This window comes from Thermobia domestica, chromosome 11 (genome assembly GCF_964235325.1).
Source record: "Thermobia domestica chromosome 11, izTheDome1.hap1.1, whole genome shotgun sequence".
NCBI classification, from domain to species: Eukaryota; Metazoa; Arthropoda; class Insecta; order Zygentoma; family Lepismatidae; genus Thermobia; species Thermobia domestica.
In genome coordinates, this window is record NC_137464.1 from 10,812,167 (window position 1) to 10,833,534 (window position 21,368).

The window sequence follows — 21,368 nt, forward strand, 5'->3', positions numbered from 1 at the left end:
TCGATGCATTTTTTTAATCATTCCTAAAATTCTTGGCCAAAATCGCAGTCTTTCGATGCATTTTTTTAATCATTCCTAAAATTCTTGGCCAAAATCGCAGTCTTTCGATGCATTTTTTTAATCATTCCTAAAATTCTTGGCCAAAATCGCAGTCTTTCGATGCATTTTTTTAATCATTCCTAAAATTCTTGGCCAATATCGCAGTCTTTCGATGCATTTTTTTAATCATTCCTAAAATTCTTGGCCAAAATCGCAGTCTTTCGATGCATTTTTTGGACCATTCCTAATATACCGGTACTTGTTATTGTTTTATTTTGTTGGAATCGGTAGACATATGGAATGTAAAATAAGACGAAGCTCACGTCTTCATGGAACCCTTTTCTTTTTCTTTCTTTAGAAACAATATTCCAATTAAACGTATTTTATTATTATTTTGAATTTTTTTGTTGTAACGTTCCTTTGTGCGCAGTGGAGCAACAACCCCAGTTGAAATGCTTGAAAGAGGAGAGACGTTGGTTTTGGAAGTCAGCTGGCAGGTGGGTGAGGGAGCAAAAGCAGGTGGCTGGTCTCCTTATCCCCCCCTTCCCCCTCCCCCTTTTACTTTACTGCCGTCGCCCATACTAACCACATCTTCGTTGATATCATTAATTCAATTGGATTGGATATTTGTTTGCAATTTTAGGTCGATATATATTTTTCTTACTATATAATAATAATAATGTATCATAAGGTCTTTGATGTATTTTGGTATATTGAAAGGGGTGGTTTCTTTTGTATTTTTTTTTTTTTTAAAGAAAAAAAAAGAACTGAGTATCTGTCCATCATTGGAATATAAAGTAAGGCTTTGAAAATTTTGTGGTCGCTGTTCGATTTCGTTTTCCTCATTACCAAAAGGCAATTTTGTAGATGGACAGCTGGTTATCTGTTGTTGACTTTGCAGAAAAGTTCATTGTATCCCGTGTAACTCCAACCCTATTTCGTTATATAATTACCTGATTTGTTCTTTTGTTTCACGTTACTTACAAGGTGAATTTTAAAAGAAAGATCAGTTTTGCATGTTGAATTTCAAGGCAGACAGCCGTTGGGTAAGAAGTTACTAATTTTCGTTTTATAACATTGTGAAACTACGGGATGTCCAAGTATGGAGATTCTAAACTAGTAGAGGCATAAGGCAGGGATTGTTCTTTTCTTCTCTGATTCTTTTTACCAGACAGACGAATGTATAGAAACATTTTATAAGATTTCCCATATTTGTGGTGCGGGATACACGGTCAGATAGATATTCTATCAAATTCCCCTATTTGTGGTGTCAAATAGACGGTCGGATAGAGACATTCTATGAGATTTCCCATACTGTGGTTTCAAATAGACGGTCGGATAGAGACATTTTATAAGATTTTCCATACTTGTGGTGCCAGATAGAGAGTCGGATAGAGACATTCTATAAGATTTGCCATACTTGTGTTGCCAGGTAGACGGTCAGATGGAGACATTCTATGAGATTTCCCATACTGTGGTTCCAAATAGACGGTCGGATAGAGACATTTTATAAGATTTTCCATACCTGCGGTGCCAGATAGGCAGTCGGATAGAGACATTCTATAAGATTTTCCATACTTCTGGCGCATAGAATAATGGGAAATCTAAGCGCGTGCATAAATTTCTATAGATATGTTATATATACAGCAAACATATTTTCATTAAAAATGTAGAATGTTTACCTCTGATGTGTGGGATCCCTGGTTCGATTCCAGCTCACTCCCAAGTAAGTTTTGTGGTGGACAAACACCGTGTGCATGGGTTTTCTCGGGGTTATCCCTTTTCCTCCTAGTTTCTTCATTCCATTATTATCACTCATCGTCACAGTTTCCCTTAGCCTTGGTGCACAATCGTGGGACGTTAAACTATTTTTATTTCCTTAGCGCTCTTAAAATTAGGTATATTTGAATGCTTTATTCGTTCGCTGAATACAAAATATTATATATTTGAAAAGTCAAATTTTATTTAGGCAACTTCCTTATGTTTCGAGGGGGGCGATAAGAGAATACGCTTGAATCCTTTCTAAAGTTGATTTAAACAGTACGATTGATAGATTGGAACTTTTATTTATTTATTTATTTATTTGAGTTATTAGGCTACGTATTCAACCATTATTGAAAATTGTGTTGAAACCATATCTTAAAACAGAAATCATTCCGTACTTTTTCTCCTGGTCAAATGTTACTTAGATACATAAAAAATATACTCTAATTTTAATTCGTGCATTTAATTTTCAGGGGAAAAACTTGAATTTCCAGTATCTTTCTGCTCGAAGGTTATTTAGGTTCGAAAAAAGACCCTTTTATTCAATTCGTGCATTCAGTTTTCAACGAGGTACTTCAATTTCGGATTTTAAAAAAAAGTCCTATAATTAAATTTGTGCATTCAATTTTGGAAGGTATTTAAATTTTAACGGTTAAGGAATTCTGCATGTACGAAACTGGTATATTTATTCACTATGCTTCACTGCCATTCATACTAACATTCACATCTTCGTTCCAGCGTATAATTTATTAGTTTATTTTGTGAAATCTGATTTAATAGAATAGTGATATTGCAAGTGACGAGAAGTACACGAAGCAAAAAGGGTCTTGTCGTTCGCTGTGAACATTGTGGCTCTCTGCCAACCTTTTTTCCCCCTTTTACAAAGTGTGTTCATGAACACACACTCTCATTACAGTACGCCATCTTGGCATGGCAAGCGGCGGCCTTGACTTTTCCACAGAAAATCATTTCGAAGCTCAGCGGCCCGTTGAGAAAAACGCCTTCTATTCCTCCCCCTCCCCCCGTCCCTCGCTACCTCAACCTCCTTGTATATTGTTGTCGTGTAAGTGCATTATTTTTCCCATTTTACTTATACGACTCTTGGTTATATGGCGATCTCTTGTTTCCTCCATTTGATTGTTGTACTAACAAAACACACGTGTTTTTGTTCCAATCGAACTTGATGACACCTGTTGCATTGCGTTGTCCCTTGTGTCGATTCCAGGTGAATTAAACAACCACGCTGTTGCTACTGCAATAGAATTTGATGGTTATCACATAACCCTTTCAACAATATTGAACAAGACACACCTGAGAAGGGTTTTCAATTCCCACGCCATATCTTAAAAAGCTCCATAAAACTACTGTAGTTGCCCCTGGCTACAAATATTTTGAAATGTTAAGCATAACAATAGTACTGTATGTTCCCATTGTTTGTAATTTCTTGCATGTACACTTTGATTGGCTATTCCTAATTTCAGTAATTATCTGCACGTGAATTAGTCGCTACGCGAAAAGGATTTTATTTCATTTTAAAATAATCATTCTGACATGTTGTCAATTAGATTTTTTAAATAGAAAATCCGGTACCTAAATTTCTGTTGTAGAGGTATATGCGTATTATTATAACATCTCTGTAAATAAGGAGTTGTAAAAATATTATGGAAATACATCGAAACAGTGATAAATACATTGCCATTCCATTATTATTAAATTTCAGCGGCATTTTACTGCAATATTTACAATATTAGAGGATAATTGATTCTTGCTTTAGTGACAATGATGATTATTATTCCAATATTAATCGTATTCCATGTATTTTGCATTCATGTGAATTAACAGTAAAAAATAAAATGTATTTATCAGTTATTCCTTGTAATTTTTAGAGCACAATTTTTGTTACTAGGCTTTCACATCTATATAAAAACTGAAAATTTGTTTCGGAATTGTCTTTTTAGTTCGTAACATTAATATTCAGAAAACTTGTCATTGGCTGCTCCTCATGTACTGGATAATCGACTCACAGTGATTAATGGAATCAGGTCGTAGTTTTATTTTAGCAATTGTTTGGCATTAAAATAAAAGCCAGGGATGAATGTATTATAAGATTTTGGATTTATTTTAGTAATCAATTCGCACTAAAATAAAAGCCTGGGATGAACATATTATAAGATTGTGAATTTATTTTTGCAGTCATTTAGCATTAAAATAAAAGCCAGAGATGAACGTATTATAAGATTGTGAATTTATTTTAGCAGTCATTTAGCATTAAAATAAAAGCCAGAGATGAAAGTATCATAACAATGGGAATGTATTTTAGCGGATTGTGAATTTATTTTAGCAATCATTTAGCATTAAAATAAAAGCCAGGGATGAAACGTATTATAAGATTGTGAATTTATTTTAGCAGTCATTTAGCATTAAAATAAAAGCCAGAGATGAACGTATTATAAGATTGTGAATTTATTTTAGCAGTCATTTAGCATTAAAATAAAAGCCCGGGATGAACGTATTATAAGATTGTAAATTTATTTTAGCAGTCATTTAGCATTAAAATAAAAGCCAGGCATGAAACGTATTATAAGATTGTGAATTTATTTTAGCAGTCATTTAGCATTAAAATAAAAGCCAGGGATGAACGTATTATAAGATTGTGAATTTATTTTAGCAGTCATTTAGCATTAAAATAAAAACCAGGGATGAAACGTATTATGAGACTGTGAATCCCGTGCGTGAAAGATTAGTATTGTGGATCTGCGAATGGCTGTAGTGTTATGATAGCGGCCAGACCTTGGCTAATTAAGAGTAATGGCTTCTATGAAAGATGGTTCACAATGATTACTACCATCATGTGAAGGCCAACTTTCAGCCACCAACAATTGCCTTGTGCCGTGCCGTGTTCTTCTGTCTGTACGAACAGATTTTTCTCCAAACCGTGTGTTAAAGGACAAAACTTTTTATTGACAATGATTGCAAATAGTAGCCATTGCCGTGTGAAGCATTTCCATGAAAATGACGTAATCATATGAACAGCGTATGAGAAATCTGTTGTTCTTTGCAACATATTTTTTTTCTTCTTTGCGAATTATTGTACAGTAGAGGCACGGTTAAAATAATTGTTTCCCCTTTTGAATACATTACTTTAGTTTCCAATTGAAGCGTCTGCTTGAACCATTTCAAAATGAAAAGCGGGCGTTTTTCAGATAGCTCCTGACCAACTGGTAGTAGTTAACTCTTGTGAACTAGTTCAATATGACTTGACACAATACAGTTAATTTCGTTGAATTGTTTGTCGCTTGTTAAATCTCCCGTTCCCAGTTAACAGATTGCAGATTGCAGATTGCAGAGCTATGCGTTCTGAATTCCCAGTTTTCCACCAAATCTGATGGTTTCATTTTGAAAATGAAATCAGTTTGAGAAATGAAAAATCTTTTTAAGTTTTACGTGCCACGGTTATGTCGGCTACGCTAAAGGAGACGGTGATGATGACAAATGAATGAAAGTTTTTGGTGGACAGCATCGTGGGTTTTGTCGGAATACTCCCGTTTCCTCCTACTTCCTCATTCCACCGATTCTTCCATCATCACTCATTTGCCTTAATCATCGTCTCCTTTAGCCTAACAGACATAATCGTGAGACGTTAAACTGAAAGATTTCATTTCATTTTCTGATCTGTTCATTTGTATACTTTTATCTAATGACTGTATTTTTTTCTTTTGCAGATATCCCCACTCAGGTTCCCCCGCTAACGCCGGGGACCAACAAGAAGATGACGGAAGCTCTGAAGGCGTCGTTTGCGTCCTGGGAGAAGGAACAACTCCGACTTAACATTCCCAAAGGTAACGTACCTCACGATCTCTCTTTTGCTTTGGACTTTGGTTCATGATCTTCTGTTTGTCTTGTTTCAATTCTGAAGATTTATAAACAAACGCCAGTGGCACGGGAGAAATATAACTTTCATTAAAAATCCTCTCCCGTTCCGCCGATTTTGCCTCTTTTTTATCTATATATTTATTTATTTTAATATTTCAGAATCTAAAAGCAGTCTTGCTATCTTTACGTAACAAATTGCTTTGAATTGCAATACCATACTCAATGATAACCAAACCATTAGTATGTGTCAATAGTGTATAATATTACAATTTAATTCTGTCCATACACTAGTCACTTATAAATGTAGTTCATGTCACTGAAAACCTGAGATAAGGTTAACGTGAGAATAGTCTTTTGTAGGAGGAAAGAGAATAACAATTTAATTCAAACCATACACTAGTCAATTTTTGTTTATGTCATTGAAAACCTGAGATAAAGTAGGAGAATAGTTTCTCCTAGGGGAAAGGGAATAACAATTTAATATAAACCATACACTTGTCACTTATAAATGTAGTTCATGTCACTGAAACTCTGAGATAAGGTTAACGTGACTTTTTCGTGAGAGGAAAGGGAATAACAGTTTAATTCAAATCATACACTAGTCACTTCATGTAAATGTAATTAATGTCACTGAGAATCTGAGATAAGATTAACGTGAGAATAGTTTTCCCTGGAAGGAAAGGAAATAATTTAATTCAAACGATGCACTCATCACTTATAAATGTAGTACGTGTCACTGAAAACCTGTGATAAGGTTAACGTGATAATAGTTATGCGTGGGAGGAAAGGGAACAACAATTTAATTCAAACGATACACTCGTCACTTATAAAAGTAGTTCATATCACTAAAAAGCTGGGATAAGATTAACGTGAGAATAGTCTTTCCTAGGAGGAAAGGGAATAACAATTTAATTGAAACCTAGTCACTTATAAATGTAGTTCATATGACTGAAAACCTGTGATAAGATTAACGTGAGGTAGTTTCTTCTGGAAAGAAAGAGAATAACAATTTAATTCAAACCATACACTAGTCACTTATAAATGTAGTTCATGCCACTGAAAACCTGAGATAAGGTTAACGTGATAATAGTTATTCGTGGGAGGAAAGGGAACAACAATTTAATTCAAACGATACACTCGTCACTTATAAAAGTAGTTCATATCACTAAAAAGTTGGGATAAGATTAACGTGAGAATAGTCTTTCCTAGGAGGAAAGGGAATAACAATTTAATTGAAACCTAGTCACTTATAAATGTAGTTCATATGACTGAAAACCTGTGATAAGATTAACGTGAGGTAGTTTCTTCTGGAAAGAAAGAGAATAACAATTTAATTCAAACCATACACTAGTCACTTATAAATGTAGTTCATGCCACTGAAAACCTGAGATAAGGTTAACGTGAGAAAAGTTTTCCCCGAGAGAAAAGGGAACAACCATTTAATTCAAATTTAACAAAGCTTGAAATTTTGATATGGTGGAACTAAATAAGAATTCTATGGGCCGTAATTGAATGAATGTTTGAATCTTTGAAACATGTTGTTCCCGAAATAGAACGAATGACGTGAGGACAGACATCGACACACAAAAGTGTTACGCAGAAAGGGGAATTGCGGAAGGGGAAGGGGGAGGACGAGGGAGCGGAACTGTTGAGACCTCAAAGGAACCTTGGGTTGGACATCTCAGAGTGGAAACAGGATGTCAGAGCATACTTCAAACACTGGGTTAAGGTTTGCGCTACTTTACATGAAATGGAAAATTAAAATTCACATTAAATTTAGTGTTTTTTTTTGTTTTTTTTTTTAATTTACGTAATAGCATGTTTGGCAGTCTTATTTAAAGTGAGTTTAAAAAAGTGCATCATGAAGAGATGGCTAGACGTTTCCCGTGCTTGTGATTTGTGATCAGGGAAAATCAGTGCCATAATTTGTGGGGGGGGGGGACTGTTGTCCTCCCATTTAAGGTTGGTGTAAAGGGACAAGTTTTGCCAATAGATGTCACTACATTCTTCTTATCTCTCTCATGTATTTTTTTACCTTTCACAAAAATTGACAATCTCTGTTACTAATTTTAACGTACAGACTTGAAATTTTTGGAGAAGGAACTTCATAACCTATCGAAGGCAACAATCCGTGCCGATTTCTTATTTAGAATTTTCTTCATTGTTGAAACAGTTATATTGTTAAAGGTTTGGATATCCCTTTCAACAAACAAGCCATTTCAACCATGAAGAAAATTCTAAATAAGAAATCGGCACGGATTGTTGCCTTCGATAGGTTATGAAGTTCCTTCTCTAAAAATTTGAAATCTCTAGGTTGAAATTTGTAAGAGAAATCGTAAATTTTCGTGAAAGGAAAAAAAAAAAATACACGAGAGAGATACGAAGACCGTAGTGACATATATTGGCAAAATTTGTCCCTTTAAACTAACCTTAAGCTCCTGACCTTTCCAGAGGGATCACTTCAAGCTAAAAACTTTCTTACTGCATTTAATACCATATATAAGATACAGTTCATTGTATCTGACTGTATATACATTTGACTGAGGGGATTTTTCGAAAACTGAAACATGTTAGTTTATTTATTAAACTATATATATATAGTTATTCAAAATATTGTCCGCCATCAGCTACAACCGTCGTAAATCATGAATTCTTCGCTGGAAGAATTCCTCATCTTTTGCAGCAATCCATCCATCAAGACAATTGTTCACTTTTTCATAAGGATTGATACCGTATAATAATTCTTTTATACAGTGGGGCATCGATAACTTGAAGCTGAAGAGAAGACAAAAATTCGACTGTTTCGAGTAATTAAGGTTCAAGTTATCAATGTGTGGCCACAACAAAAATTCAAGATACCGAGGTTCCTTATTAAAAGCCACTATATAATCTCTATAACGCAAAGTTGTTTTCGTCCAAACTTCTAGAACTCGAAATAGTGAAAGTTCCTTCATTAAAAAGATAACTAGTAAGTTCGAGTTACCGAGGTCTTTAAATATGGTTATGAAACACTTAAAAATTTGACTTATAGAGGTTATTTTAAGATTGAGTGTTATGTAGAGTTCAAGGGTATGTGAAAAAAAATTCGAGTTGTGAAGGAATTTGAGTTATCGAGTCCAACTGTATTTATTTCCGGCAAAACTTCCGCTTATCATTGTAATGCAGTATTTGTTTTCAGCTTTGTCCTTAATGGAACCACATTTCTTACTCAATAGTTAATTCGTGTTTGTACAGTGTTTAATGTAACGGTTCTTTGTTTCAACATTCGTAATATTGTCATTACGAATGTAATATTTATTTCTATCAGTAGCTTACGACTTTTTCCTTGCTCCCCCTTCCCCAGGGTGGGGATCACTGCACGACCAACGGAAAGATAAGTATTGAGTATTATTTGAGCGTTGTTCACTCATTTGGAGCGTTAAAACACAAGGAAGTCAAGTAGCAAAGTTCTGAGACACATTTGAGGTGTTCAAAGCACAAGGAAGTCAAGTAGCCAAGTTCTGAGGCACATTTGGAGGGTTCGAAACACAAGGAGGTCAAGTAGCAAAGTTCTGAGACACATTTGAGATATTCAAAACACAAGGAAGTTAAGTAGCAAAGTTCTGAGACACATTTGAGGTGTTCAAAGCACAAGGAAGTCAAGTAGCAAAGTTCTGAGGCACATTTGGAGTGTTCGAAACACAAGGAGGTCAAGTAGCAAAGTTCTGAGACACATTTGAGATATTCAAAACACAAGGAAGTTAAGTAGCAAAGTTCTGAGACACATTTGAGGTGTTCAAAGCACAAGGAAGTCAAGTAGCAAAGTTCTGAGGCACATTTGGAGTGTTCGAAACACAAGGAGGTCAAGTGGCAAAGTTCTGAGACACATTTGAGATATTCAAAACAAGGAAGTCAAGTAGCAAAGTTCTGAGACACATTTGAGGTGTTCAAAGCACAAGGAAGTCAAGTAGCAAAGTTCTGAGGCACATTTGGAGTGTTCGAAACACAAGGAGGTCAAGTAGCAAAGTTCTGTGACACATTTGAGATATTCAAAACACAAGGAAGTCAAGTAGCAAAGTTCTGAGACACATTTGAGGTGTTCAAAGCACAAGGAAGTCAAGTAGCAAAGTTCTGAGGCACATTTGGAGTGTTCGAAACACAAGGAGGTCAAGTAGCAAAGTTCTGAGACACATTTGAGATATTCAAAACACAAGGAAGTCAAGTAGCAAAATTCTAAGACATATTTGGGTTATTCAAAACACGAAGAAGTCAAGTAGCAAAGTTCTGAGACACATTTGGGGTGTTCAAAGAACAAGGAAGTCAAGTAGCAAAATTCTGAAACACATTTGGGGTGTTCAAAGCATAAGGAAGACAAGTAACAAAGTTCTTAGAAAAGATACAAGTTTTCAGGGTACGTTTAAGTACATGGGGAAGTCAATACTGCTTGTTACATTATCAGAGTTATTTATAATATTTTGACATTGTAAGCTCTGAAATGAGCTTCGGATACAGATCTAAAAAATGGAATATGTCCAATACGACTTTAAACAAGAATTTTAGGAATGATCAAAAAGTGGATCAAAAGATTGCGCTCTTGCCCAATAATTAGTTTTTGGGTCAGAGGCTACAAAATTTTTGAACGGCCCCTAAATCGAGTTTTCTTTTTTTCTTTTTTTTTTTAAACACAATAAGCACATCATACTGAGTTAAGTGATAGTTTGGGTTAGGCTACATTATATGTAGTTCTCCAGTTATAAGGCTTACTAAAAAAATTTTTTTGCCTGAAATACGGTGTATATTGGATCTTTTGATCCAAAAAGTAGAATTGATTCCCTTTGTGCACTGAACGCGATTTCTTGGAGGACTAAGGGCTTGGGAATATTCCCCTTGAATACGCCTCTGATTTAGCAGTTATCGAGTGAATCGTTGTGTAGGAATAAATAAATAAAACGAACTACTGAGCAGAATCTCGTGTTGAGTGAGAGAGCTCGAAGGATGTTTGTTATGTCAAACTACAATTAACTTGTTCTTTCTTTTTAAAAAAATAAAAAAAAAATAAAATTCTTTTTTGCATCAGAGCGTCAGAAGCTTTATATACGGGGTGATAAAAAGCATTTAGTAGATGGAGCGATGTGGGTTCGATGTTCGAACGTGGAGACGCCCAGCATTGGGAACCAAAGAGCGGTACATCCGCTCTCCCAGTGAGTGACCCCGGTAGAGGTCACCTTTTCTCATAATTCCATTCCGTATTGAATGCAGTTGACTTGGGAAACATTAGCTATCGTTTCTATTGTTTGCTGGATGGATGTGTGGCGTCGTCCATCTTTTTTTTCTTTGTATCTGGTAACAAAGGCCGCGTAGCTTCGATGGTCAGTTGCATATCCATTAAAGGGGCCTTGTTTCTCTTCGTGGAATGATAATGAGAGTCGATGTGGTTCACTGAATATGCGTAATTAAAAAAAAAAGTGCTAAGATATGGGAACAGTATTTTTCTTCTCACGTTTTAAATGTACAGCCTCTTATAGTGGTCTTAATTTAATCACGGATTCTTTGGAAAGTCAACAATGCTTTGAAGAGAACAGAATTGAAGCATAAAAGAGCAAATACTGTATTGGTTCAAAAAAAAAAAAAAAAAAAAAAAGTACAGCTTAAATTCATGACCTTAACAAAGTTGGCTTGTGCGATATTTCTTTACATATTACATGTTGTTTAAAATTGGGCATTGTAAGAACAAGCGAATTTGATATATTTAAATGAATCCCAAAATAGAAACCGGGTAGGAAAATTCTTGCCCACGAGCTGTCACGTTGAAAATGTCCTGAAACAAGGAGATGCGTTATCGCCATTATTATTTAACTTTGTCCTGGAATACGCTATAAGGAAAATCAAAGATAGAAACCAGAGCCTAGAGCTGAATGGTATTCTTCAGGTTATGGCGTATACTGATTATGTAAATTTAATAGGAGATGATAGGAGAACAATAGAGAAATGCAGAGGTCTAAACGCTTGCAGGGACATGAGTTTAGAAGTAAATGCAGGGAAAATTAAATACATGGAAGTTCGTTGGGATCCTAATACGGCAAATTATGGATGCTTTAAAATATCAAATAATACTTTTGATAAATTGGATACTTTCAGATGTCTAGGATCAATATTAACAGACGAAAACCATATTCAAGAAGAAATTAAATGATTAAAAGCAGGAAATTCGTGTTATTATTCAGTTCAAAATCTTTTGTCGTCGCGAATTCTGTCGAGGAATTTGAAGATCAAAATACATAGAACGATAATCATGTCTGTCGTTCTGTATTGTTGCGAAACATGGTTGCTTACTTTAAGGGAAGAACGCAAACTGAGAGTATTTGAGAATAAAATCCTGAAACGAATATTTGGACCCAAGAGGAACGGCAATCGGGAATGGTGGAAACTTCATATCGAGGAACTACATAATTTATTCAATTTACCAAACATTGTTAGGGTCATCAAATCTAGGAGGCTCAAGTGGGTAGGTCATGTAGCTAGAATGGAAGAAAGTAGAAACGCTTTCAAAGTCTTGACTGAAAGACCAATCGAAAAATGACCATTAGGAAGATCTAGGCGCAGATGGAGGACAATATTAAGATGGATATCATAGAAATAGGAATACAAAATAGAAACTGAATCCAGTTGGCTAGGGATAGAAGTCAGTGGAGAGCTTGTGTGAACGTAGCTTTGAAACTCCGGGTTCCATAGGTCATACAGTTAGTTCTCTCTCCCCATTTCAGCCATAACACGAGTTATTCTTAATATTAAAAGTATTTTCTTTTACATGAAAGTTACCTTATGTAGGTCTAGTGAATAAAACATTCAAAGTTGCAGGTAAAAACCTCTTTCATGTATTGAGGCCCTAATCATGTATGTAAAATCTGTCACTTATTTTTATTCAATTTCTTGAAAAACTTAAGTGGCCCCATCACGGCGAAATTAAAATACCGCTAATTTTATAATAATTATCTGATATCTTCAAATAGATAAAAGATAATCAAAAAGTGGAACAAGAGCTCGCTAGACAATATTATTTTACATGAGATAACGAACGTTATTACGACCCACTTATCTGCTTTCGATTTCCAGCCATTTAGAAAATCGACATTTATTTTCGCGTTTATAAATAGCTGCAAACGGTAAGCCATTAAGTGACTCATGGTAACGGTATGTCATGCAAAATAATGTTGTCTAGCGCGCTTTTGTTCCACATTTCGATTATCTTCCATCTATTTAAAGATGCCACATGATTTATGTAAAATTAGCTGTATTTTAAATTCGCACTGATTAGGCCTCGTCTTCGTAATTAGGTATTAATAAGCAAAGGCGCAAATACACTTTTTGTTTCTTGTATTGAGATCCTGAACACGTATGCGATTTTTTTGTCGTTTATTTCCAGAACACTCTGTATATTAATGATAAATTGTGTTACACTTGCGCCAATTCTGAATATTTTGGTAAGATATTATCTAATAGCGTTTGTAATTAAAAGGGTTAAAAAAATGGAGTCTGCGATGGCTCAGTGGTAGAGTGTTCACCTCTGGTGCATGGGGTCCTTGGTTCGATCCCAGCTCGCGCCAAGCGAAACGTGTGGTAAACAAACTCTGTGTGTGTGGGTTTTCTTGGGGTTCTCCCGTTTCCTCCCACTTTCTTCATTCTATCGTCTCCTTTAGCCTACCTATTGGGGGCGCAGTGGCTCAGTGGTAGAACTTCACCTCCGGTGCTTGGGGTCCCTGGTCCGATCCCAGCTGGCGCCATGTGAACTTTGTGGTGGACTAACACCGTGCTCGTGGGTTTTCTCGGGGTTCTCCTGTTTCCTCCCACTTTCTTCATTCCACCATTTCACTCATCTGTCATCACCGTCTCCTTTAGCCTGACCGGCATAACCGTGGGACGTAAAACTTAAAGATTTCATTTTCATTTTTCCTTTAGCCTATCGAGCATAACCGTGGGACTTTGTGTAAGATAAAGGTTAAAACTCATACTTTTTAGTGTTTCCTCTGTATATTGAGTTGGTACGATCGAGCAAGCCGTGAATGAAACACAGTGGAATGAAATAGCTGTCGTTATGTGTCGTATTTTCGGTGTGTTGTGTATATGCGTATGGACTTAAAATTACTCCTGTACTCTTTTCCTTCCTTCATCCCGTCAAATGTCATTTTTAGAGCTGGTGGTGTACATATGGGGGGAACCAAGTTACGTTCGCTGACGTTCATCTTGTTTCACATACGTCATTTACCACCAATGTTTTTTTTTTCTTTTCTTTCTTAAAACCCTTTCTCTCTCTCTCTCTCTCAATGCATGTCTCCAAATACACACACTTTCGGTCGCTTGACAAGTGCGTGTTACTTTCAAAGATCTTTGAAGATGAGAGCCTAACCGCACTCCCTCCCTACCCTCCTCTGCCAAAAAAAAAAAGAAAGAATAGCAGTTGAAAATAACACGCTCAAGGCTCATTCAGTGAAGTGTCACTGGTAAGAAATATGGCGTTATCTTCTAAGTAGATTTTTCTGTGGGGGGGGGGGACATTGCAATTAAAAGTGGCTATAGTTACTGTACTTACTAGTGATGTCAACTGGCTCGGCTCGGTTCAACTGAGGCAACAGCTCGAGCCGGCTTGGTTGCGATGAGCCACCTACTCGACTCTGATGAGCCATTGGCTCGACTCGGCTCAGTTGAGCCATTGGCTGGGTTGGCTCGAGCCGGCTCGGTTTGGTAAGCCAGGAGGGCAATGATAGGATGATCAATATATATGGCCCTGGTGAAACCATATGTGAGAAACTAAAATTGAAAAGTTTGAATAAAATGAAGTTTAACCCTTTTAAATTATGGCTTTTTAAAGGTAAATTATAGACCTTGAGTCAAGCGGCTACAGCATCATCCCTACTTATCCTAGAATCATGGTTCTTACCTCATTCTCTTCAGAATAGAACTGCATTTCAAACGGTATCGTTTAGATTTTCTTATCGTGTCCTTGAGGCAGGAAATTTTGAAAGGAATCGGGAATTTTTAAAAGTTTTTTATTTTTTAATTTTGAGCCCTCCCTGTTAACCCACAGATCTCAAAATGAACTGAAAAGTACTAAGGAGTGTACTAAATGTATGTACAAGATTTCAAGCTTTTATCTTGAATAGTAAGGGAGAAAAAAAAATATTTACCAATAAGAGCCACAATGCCCCAGATTACCACAAAAGATCCGAATCTCAGGTAAAAATTTCCTGAGGCATCCCTATTTATCCTAGGATCATGGTTCGTACCTCATCTTGTTCAGAATAAAACAGTTTTTCAAACCGTACCATTCACATGTCTTCATCATATATATGAGGCGGGAATTTTTTTTTAAAAAATGGCTTTTTTGTTTTTAAAATATCCCTTTCTTTACGTTTTTACCAATCTGAACCCCCTGTGTTAACGCACAGATCTGAAAAATACTAATCGATGCGCTGAATGTTTGTGCAAACTTTCAATTTTCTAGGCGCAAAAGTAAGCCCGCCAGAAAATAATAAAAATAAGCCTAACAAAAAATATTTTGAGTTGAGTTGATTTTGAGTTTAACGCCCCGTTCAGCAGCGGGGCTATGTGAGTCATGGACCTATTGATTAACGTGGAATCCGAACCACATGAGCTCCTGCCGGGAATCGAATAAAATTATTTTAGAATTTTATCTGAAACTAACATGCATTGGAATTATTGTATGATCTCTAATGAGCATAATCATAACTATCATGGGACAGTGTTAGGTTTCGGGGGAAGTTGTAAGTAAATTCATCACTTCGAAAATTTTCTCTAGTTCTGGGCAATTCCCAGAATTACTTCATCTAATTTTTATTTATTGTGGGTTGTGTAAGACGGGGTTATTAACACTAAAGAAGCAAAATGCATTGATTAAACTTAAAGATTGCCACTATTTGAATTTTTTGGGGGTCATGGGCCATGTGGAGATGGGCTCAGCTAGTTTATCTTGTCAGCAATTTCAGCAATTTATTGTAATTTAACTGGGGAAACCTTGAATACACAGTTATTTTAGTTTCCTCGAAAAAGACTGCTCCAAAGATCGTACGTAAATTATTTATGCGTTTAGAAATACATACGAAAGATCTATGCCCTAAAACTGTGTCACACCTGGCTCTATAAGAATTCATAGTATGATTTTATTTCAGAGAAATACCGTGCGATTAAGGTATTTTCTGGCAAGTTACTTAAACAAAGGTTTTTAACGAAACACACTGAAAATACGCGAATTGGAAAAGAGACAGCAACAGAGATGGAAGAATGTGATGTTAAGGTTCTAGAGTGAAACAAAGCATAAAAATGACGGCGTTAGAAGCAAATGTGTATTTCTTTGGATTCTCGTAACGTTCTATGGAGAGAAGAAGCTATTTGCATCCATCATCCGCCAATGACATGGCTTGCTTTGGATATTTTACTCTGCGTGCAGCAGAAAAATTGCACTCAAGAGTGGTTGTGGTCTGTTGCATTTGCGTGCAGCGCCAACAACAAAAGTTTTCCTTGGCAACTTCTTCAGTGAATAATAGATGGTGCTCGTAAAAGAAACAGTTTTTACTTTCAGAATCATTTAACTTAGTTTTTTTTTTTTTTTTAATTGTAATAATGCAATTAGATTCTGTAATATTTGTTTGTTTGTTTGTTTGTGTTTCGGTAATGGTTATGAAATATACCACCGGTTTGTTTCCACAGTAAATTACTTCGAGTTCTTATTCATTTTTAGTGGAGTACTCAAAAGGTTGGTTCTGAGTTTCAAGCCATTTTCAATAAAAGTTTGAAAAAATAAATATTTCCTAGCTGTATAGCCGTGACTTGATATCTGAGACATTGACACTGCAGTAAGTTATAAACAAACAAGATTATATTCACATCTATGTTCAAAAGTTGATCTAGCGTGGGAGCGTTGGGTTCGATTCCCGGCGAGAGCTCATGTGGTTTGGATTCCACGTTAATCAGTAAGTCCACGTCTCATATAGCCTCGCTGCTGAAAGAGACGCTAAACTAAAATCAACTCAACTCAACTCAAAAGTTGATCATGAATGAAGGATTTCTAATTATTGTCTAGGTTCGGATTCCAAGTTAAACTGTAGGTCAGGTCTACGTCTCATAGCCTCGCTGCTTAAAACAGTCGCTACACCTAATAAAATGAATTTTCCATATATGTTTATTCTTATTTATTCGTTTGTTTGTTCAAGTTTAGTGGCCCTTTTCACAGTGGCGGATCCAGCCCGGGGCCTGGGGGATAGGCACCCCAGTTTTTTTGAATGACAAAAATAATTTAAGCTATTATTTATATATTTTTGAAAATTTATAGTAAACTCATGAAACACCTATCATAGTTTGGGTTTTGGCAAGGTTTCCCCCAATTTTAAGCTTCTAGATCCGCCACTGCTTTCCAGCACCGAAGCTATATGAAGCATGGGCCTGCACTTTATGATGGAATCCGAACTACCATATTTTTTTTTTTTTTTTTTTTTTAATCGGGAATAAAACATTGGATCACATATTCCAAAGCCGCACGTGCTGTAGCCACTAGAGGGGACGGCTCATTCATTTATTCGTAAAATATTTTTTTAACAAAGGAAAACATTCTTTAACAGTCCAGTTCACAAACAAGAAGAAGAAAAAAATAGTGCATAGGCAATAACATTCAAACCTGTAAACACATTTTTTTTATTTGCATTCCACCCCTCATTTTCTTTCTCATTGGAATTTCCACATATTGGTGTCTCTCTACGTAATGTGGAATTTAGTCTTTGTACACTTCCCGCCAAGCAAATGAATTGAATGATTCGTTAAGATGCAACCGAGAGCCAACAACGAAAGGGGGCAGGGGAGGGGGGCAGAAGGAGTAAAAGAATCTTTTTTAGATTCTTCCTCGTCACGTCTTCTGAGGGAATGTGTTGGATATGGGCAGCGAGCCAGGGGAAGTGGCTGTGGTTCACAGAGCGAAGGTGATGTAATGGCCGAGATGCACTCCACACACGACTTCGGATGGCAAATTGGATTCAATGATCATCATCTCAAATTATACACACAAAAAAGTATTCATTTTCTAAAAAGGAAACAGAAATTAGGGTGTATATATAATAAAGACATCACTATATTTGGTATAAAAATCTTTTTATTTCTTCGGAAATCGATTATTCCTGCCAATTTGAAATATAGTTAATGTGTTCAATCTATCTGATATGGATGGCCACAGGATTCGAATTTCTCAATTACGAAGTAAAAGCGTTAAGAGTTTTCATCCCGGTGAAATTAAAATACCGCTAATTTTACAGTAATTATGTGATATCTTCAAATAGATAAAAGATAATTGAAATATGGAACAAGAGCGCCCTAGACAATATTATTTTGCGTGAGATACCGTTGTCACAAGTCAGCTAGTGGCTTTCCGTTTTCAGCTGTTTAGAAATGCGAAAATAAATGACGATTTTCAAAATGGCTCGAAATCGAAAGCCGCTAGGTGACTTGTGATAACGGTACCTCATGTAAAATAATATTGTCTAGGGCGCTCTTGTTCCACATTTCGATTATCTTTTATCTATTTGAAGATATCACATAATTACTATAAAATTAGCGGTATTTTAATTTCGCCGGGATGAAGACTCTTAACCCGTAATCTTTGCCGGTTTAGTAAAAAAAAACTTGATTACGTTCTGTTTGTACATATAAGAGATTTGTATTCATCAGGGGGTGTAGCCAGCAAGTTGTTCCCTGGGAGGGGAATATTTTACTTAATAAAAATAAGTCAAAAATCTTCTTTCAGACTATGAAAATATTAATAGTACACCATACACATACATATTACATATTCAGTATACAGAAATGCTTCCCATCATGGATTCAACGTTGGGATAAGTGTATTGCTAGCCAAGGACAATACATTGAAAGAGATTAAATCAAATTCCACGTAAAGTTATTACTTGGTTTCTAATAAAATTATTCACCGTATGTTTTTTTTTTCATCACACCTCGTACATAGTCAATAAAATATACGATACTTTTATATATAGAAGAAATCACGAGGGAACACATGGAATTGGTTAGCAGCATGGATTAGCAACCGTTTAAAATCCTGAGGAAGATGATGGTGCTGGGGATATTTTTCAAGATTTCCCTTAGACTCTCCAGGTGAATGCCGGGATGGTATCTTTAATATATAAAGCTCTAGTTAACGACTGCCTTCTAAATGGTCCTTCTTGGTATAGTGTTAGTAAGGCTTCAGTGTAGAAATGGCCTGTCAACTGTATCTAAAGACTAAAAGCAAAGAAACAGATAAAGTTTCAGGATAACCCTTTTACATTTCTATATATTAACCTAGTTTATGTTTTCTAATCTATTTTTGCAATCTATATACACGAGAGAGAGAAGTAGAGAGAGATTAATGTAAATATTACTATAGAAATAAATAAAGAAAAACATGAAAGAAGTTCTGACTGCATCCCGTCATCACTTCGCATCACATGACAACACACATCTCAAGACTCAAGGTCTGTCTTCTCTCTCTCTCTCTCTCTCTGTATATATATATATATATATATATATATATATATATATATATATATATATATATATATATATATATATATATAATTTGTTTTTTCAAAAGTGGGGAAAGGAGAAGATAATTTATAATAATAATAATAATAATAATAATAATAATAATAATAATAATAATAATAATAATAATAATAAACCTCATGGCTACAGCTTCAACATTGTAGCCACTCCCGTTTCCTTTTCAATGTTTCATCCACAGCAAAATATATGAGTTTCCAAGGATTCAAACAAAACAAGTATCAACTGATATTCCTGAATACATACTCTTTAGATATTCGTGAAACAAGAATTTTAGGAATGATTTTTTTTAAAAAAAGATCAAAAGATTCCAATCTTAGCCAAGAATTTTAGGAATGATCCGAAAATGCATCGAAAGATTGTGATCTTGCCCAACAATTAGTTTTTGGATGAAGGGCCACAACATTTTTGAATGTCTGTAAATCGAGTTTTCGAATACGGATTATTATTATTATTATTTTTAACAGAATAAGCACATCATACTGAGTTAAGTGATACTTTGGGTTTGACTACACTATATATACTGTAGTTCTCAAGATATGGGGCTACAAGAAAATTTTTGATTGAAATATATTGGATCTTTTGATGCATTTTTGGATCAGGTACAACAAAACTTTTGAACGACCTCTAAATCGAGTTTTCGTATTTTTTACGGAATAAGCACATCATGCTGAGTTAAGTGATAGTTTGGGTTTGGCTACACTATATGTAGTTCTCCAGATAAAAGGCGTACAAGAAAATGTTTGATTGAAATATATTAGATCTTTCGATCCAAAAAGAATTAACAATTACATACAGTAATGATTCATATTTGAAGAGTTGATAATTCAATATTACTTAAAACATGAATTAAACTAAATAATGATCTCCCCTATACTCTTCACAACTGTTTTGAACTTTACCGGATAACGCAAGAAGAGAAAAGAAGTAAAGATAATACAACTTGTAACTACTATGAAAAAATTGGAACTTGAGCCAGATAGTATGAGCTACAAAGTCATTTGAAAGGCCACAGTGGCTCAGTGGTAGAGCGTTCACCTCTGGTGCATGAGGTCCTTGATTGCCGTGGACAAACATCGTGTGTGTTGGTTTTCTCTGGGTTCTCCCGTTTTCTCTACGAATGAGCAAAACCGTTTTTTTATAAAAACTGGAGACCGGTTTCTAAAAAATCCGAAATTCGAAAAAAACATTCCGGGTTTCCCCAAAACCGGTTCGGTTTTCACCGAAACCGCTTTTCTCCTAAAGCGATACGGTTTTTCGCCGAAACCAGTTTCGGTTATTTCCAAAAACCGGTTTCGGTTTTCTCCATAAGCGGTTCGGTTTTTACCCGAAACTGTTTTGGAAAACACATAAAACTCTTTTTGTGGAAACTGAATCGGTTTCCGGAGAACAGCGAAACACTATTCTGATCCGAAATAGAACCAGTTTTGGAAAAATTGAAACTGGTTTCGATGTGAAACTGAACCGATTTGGAAAAAAACCGAAACTGGATTCGGTAAAAACGAACCGGTTTTGAAGAAACCTAGAACCGGTGTTGAAGAAAATCGAAACCGGATTCGGTAAAAAACTGAAGCTGCTTTGGAGAAAATCTATAACCTGTTTCGGGTAAAGCCGGTTTTTTGAAACTTTTCAAAAACTGGTTTCGGTTTTCCTAAAACCCAGAAACCGAAATGCTGGTTTTTGTGCCGACCACTAGTTTCCTCGCACTTTCTTCATTCCACCATTTCATTCATTTCTCATCATCACTGTCTCCTTTAGCGTAGCCGGCATAAACGTGGGACTTTAAAGATTTCATTTCAAAATCCTTTTAAATGGACGAACATCTGCTTCCGGGTATCTTTTTATAGGCCACAAATCTTTGTGCACAGTTATGACGTTATGGTTGTGAGCTACTCACATTTCTCCCCTATATGATGAGACGTCTTGGAATCAAATATTACTCAATGTAGTAACATTATCTAAATATTAAATGATTTTCTTTAAATTTTCACATTTTTTGTTGTTGTTTTGAGTTTTTTTTTTTTAAGTTGTGTTAAATTAGTGTGAGCCGTCAATTGACAACCACACACACACACAAAATAAAAAGTTCTGTGCTGCGA

General features: G+C 35.7%; 1 protein-coding gene across 6 annotated transcripts in view; it reads left to right on the forward strand.

Annotated features, from left to right (window-relative positions):
• Positions 1-21,368, forward strand: part of pnt (ETS transcription factor pointed) — a 416,779-nt gene that overhangs the window by 281,365 nt on the left and 114,046 nt on the right. For all 6 annotated transcript variants that reach the window (XM_081730015.1, XM_081730014.1, XM_081730010.1 and 3 more), the window contains one exon: positions 5,526-5,642. In XM_081730015.1, coding sequence (XP_081586141.1) covers positions 5,526-5,642 — 117 coding nt within the window. The remainder of the gene's footprint in view (positions 1-5,525; positions 5,643-21,368) is intronic.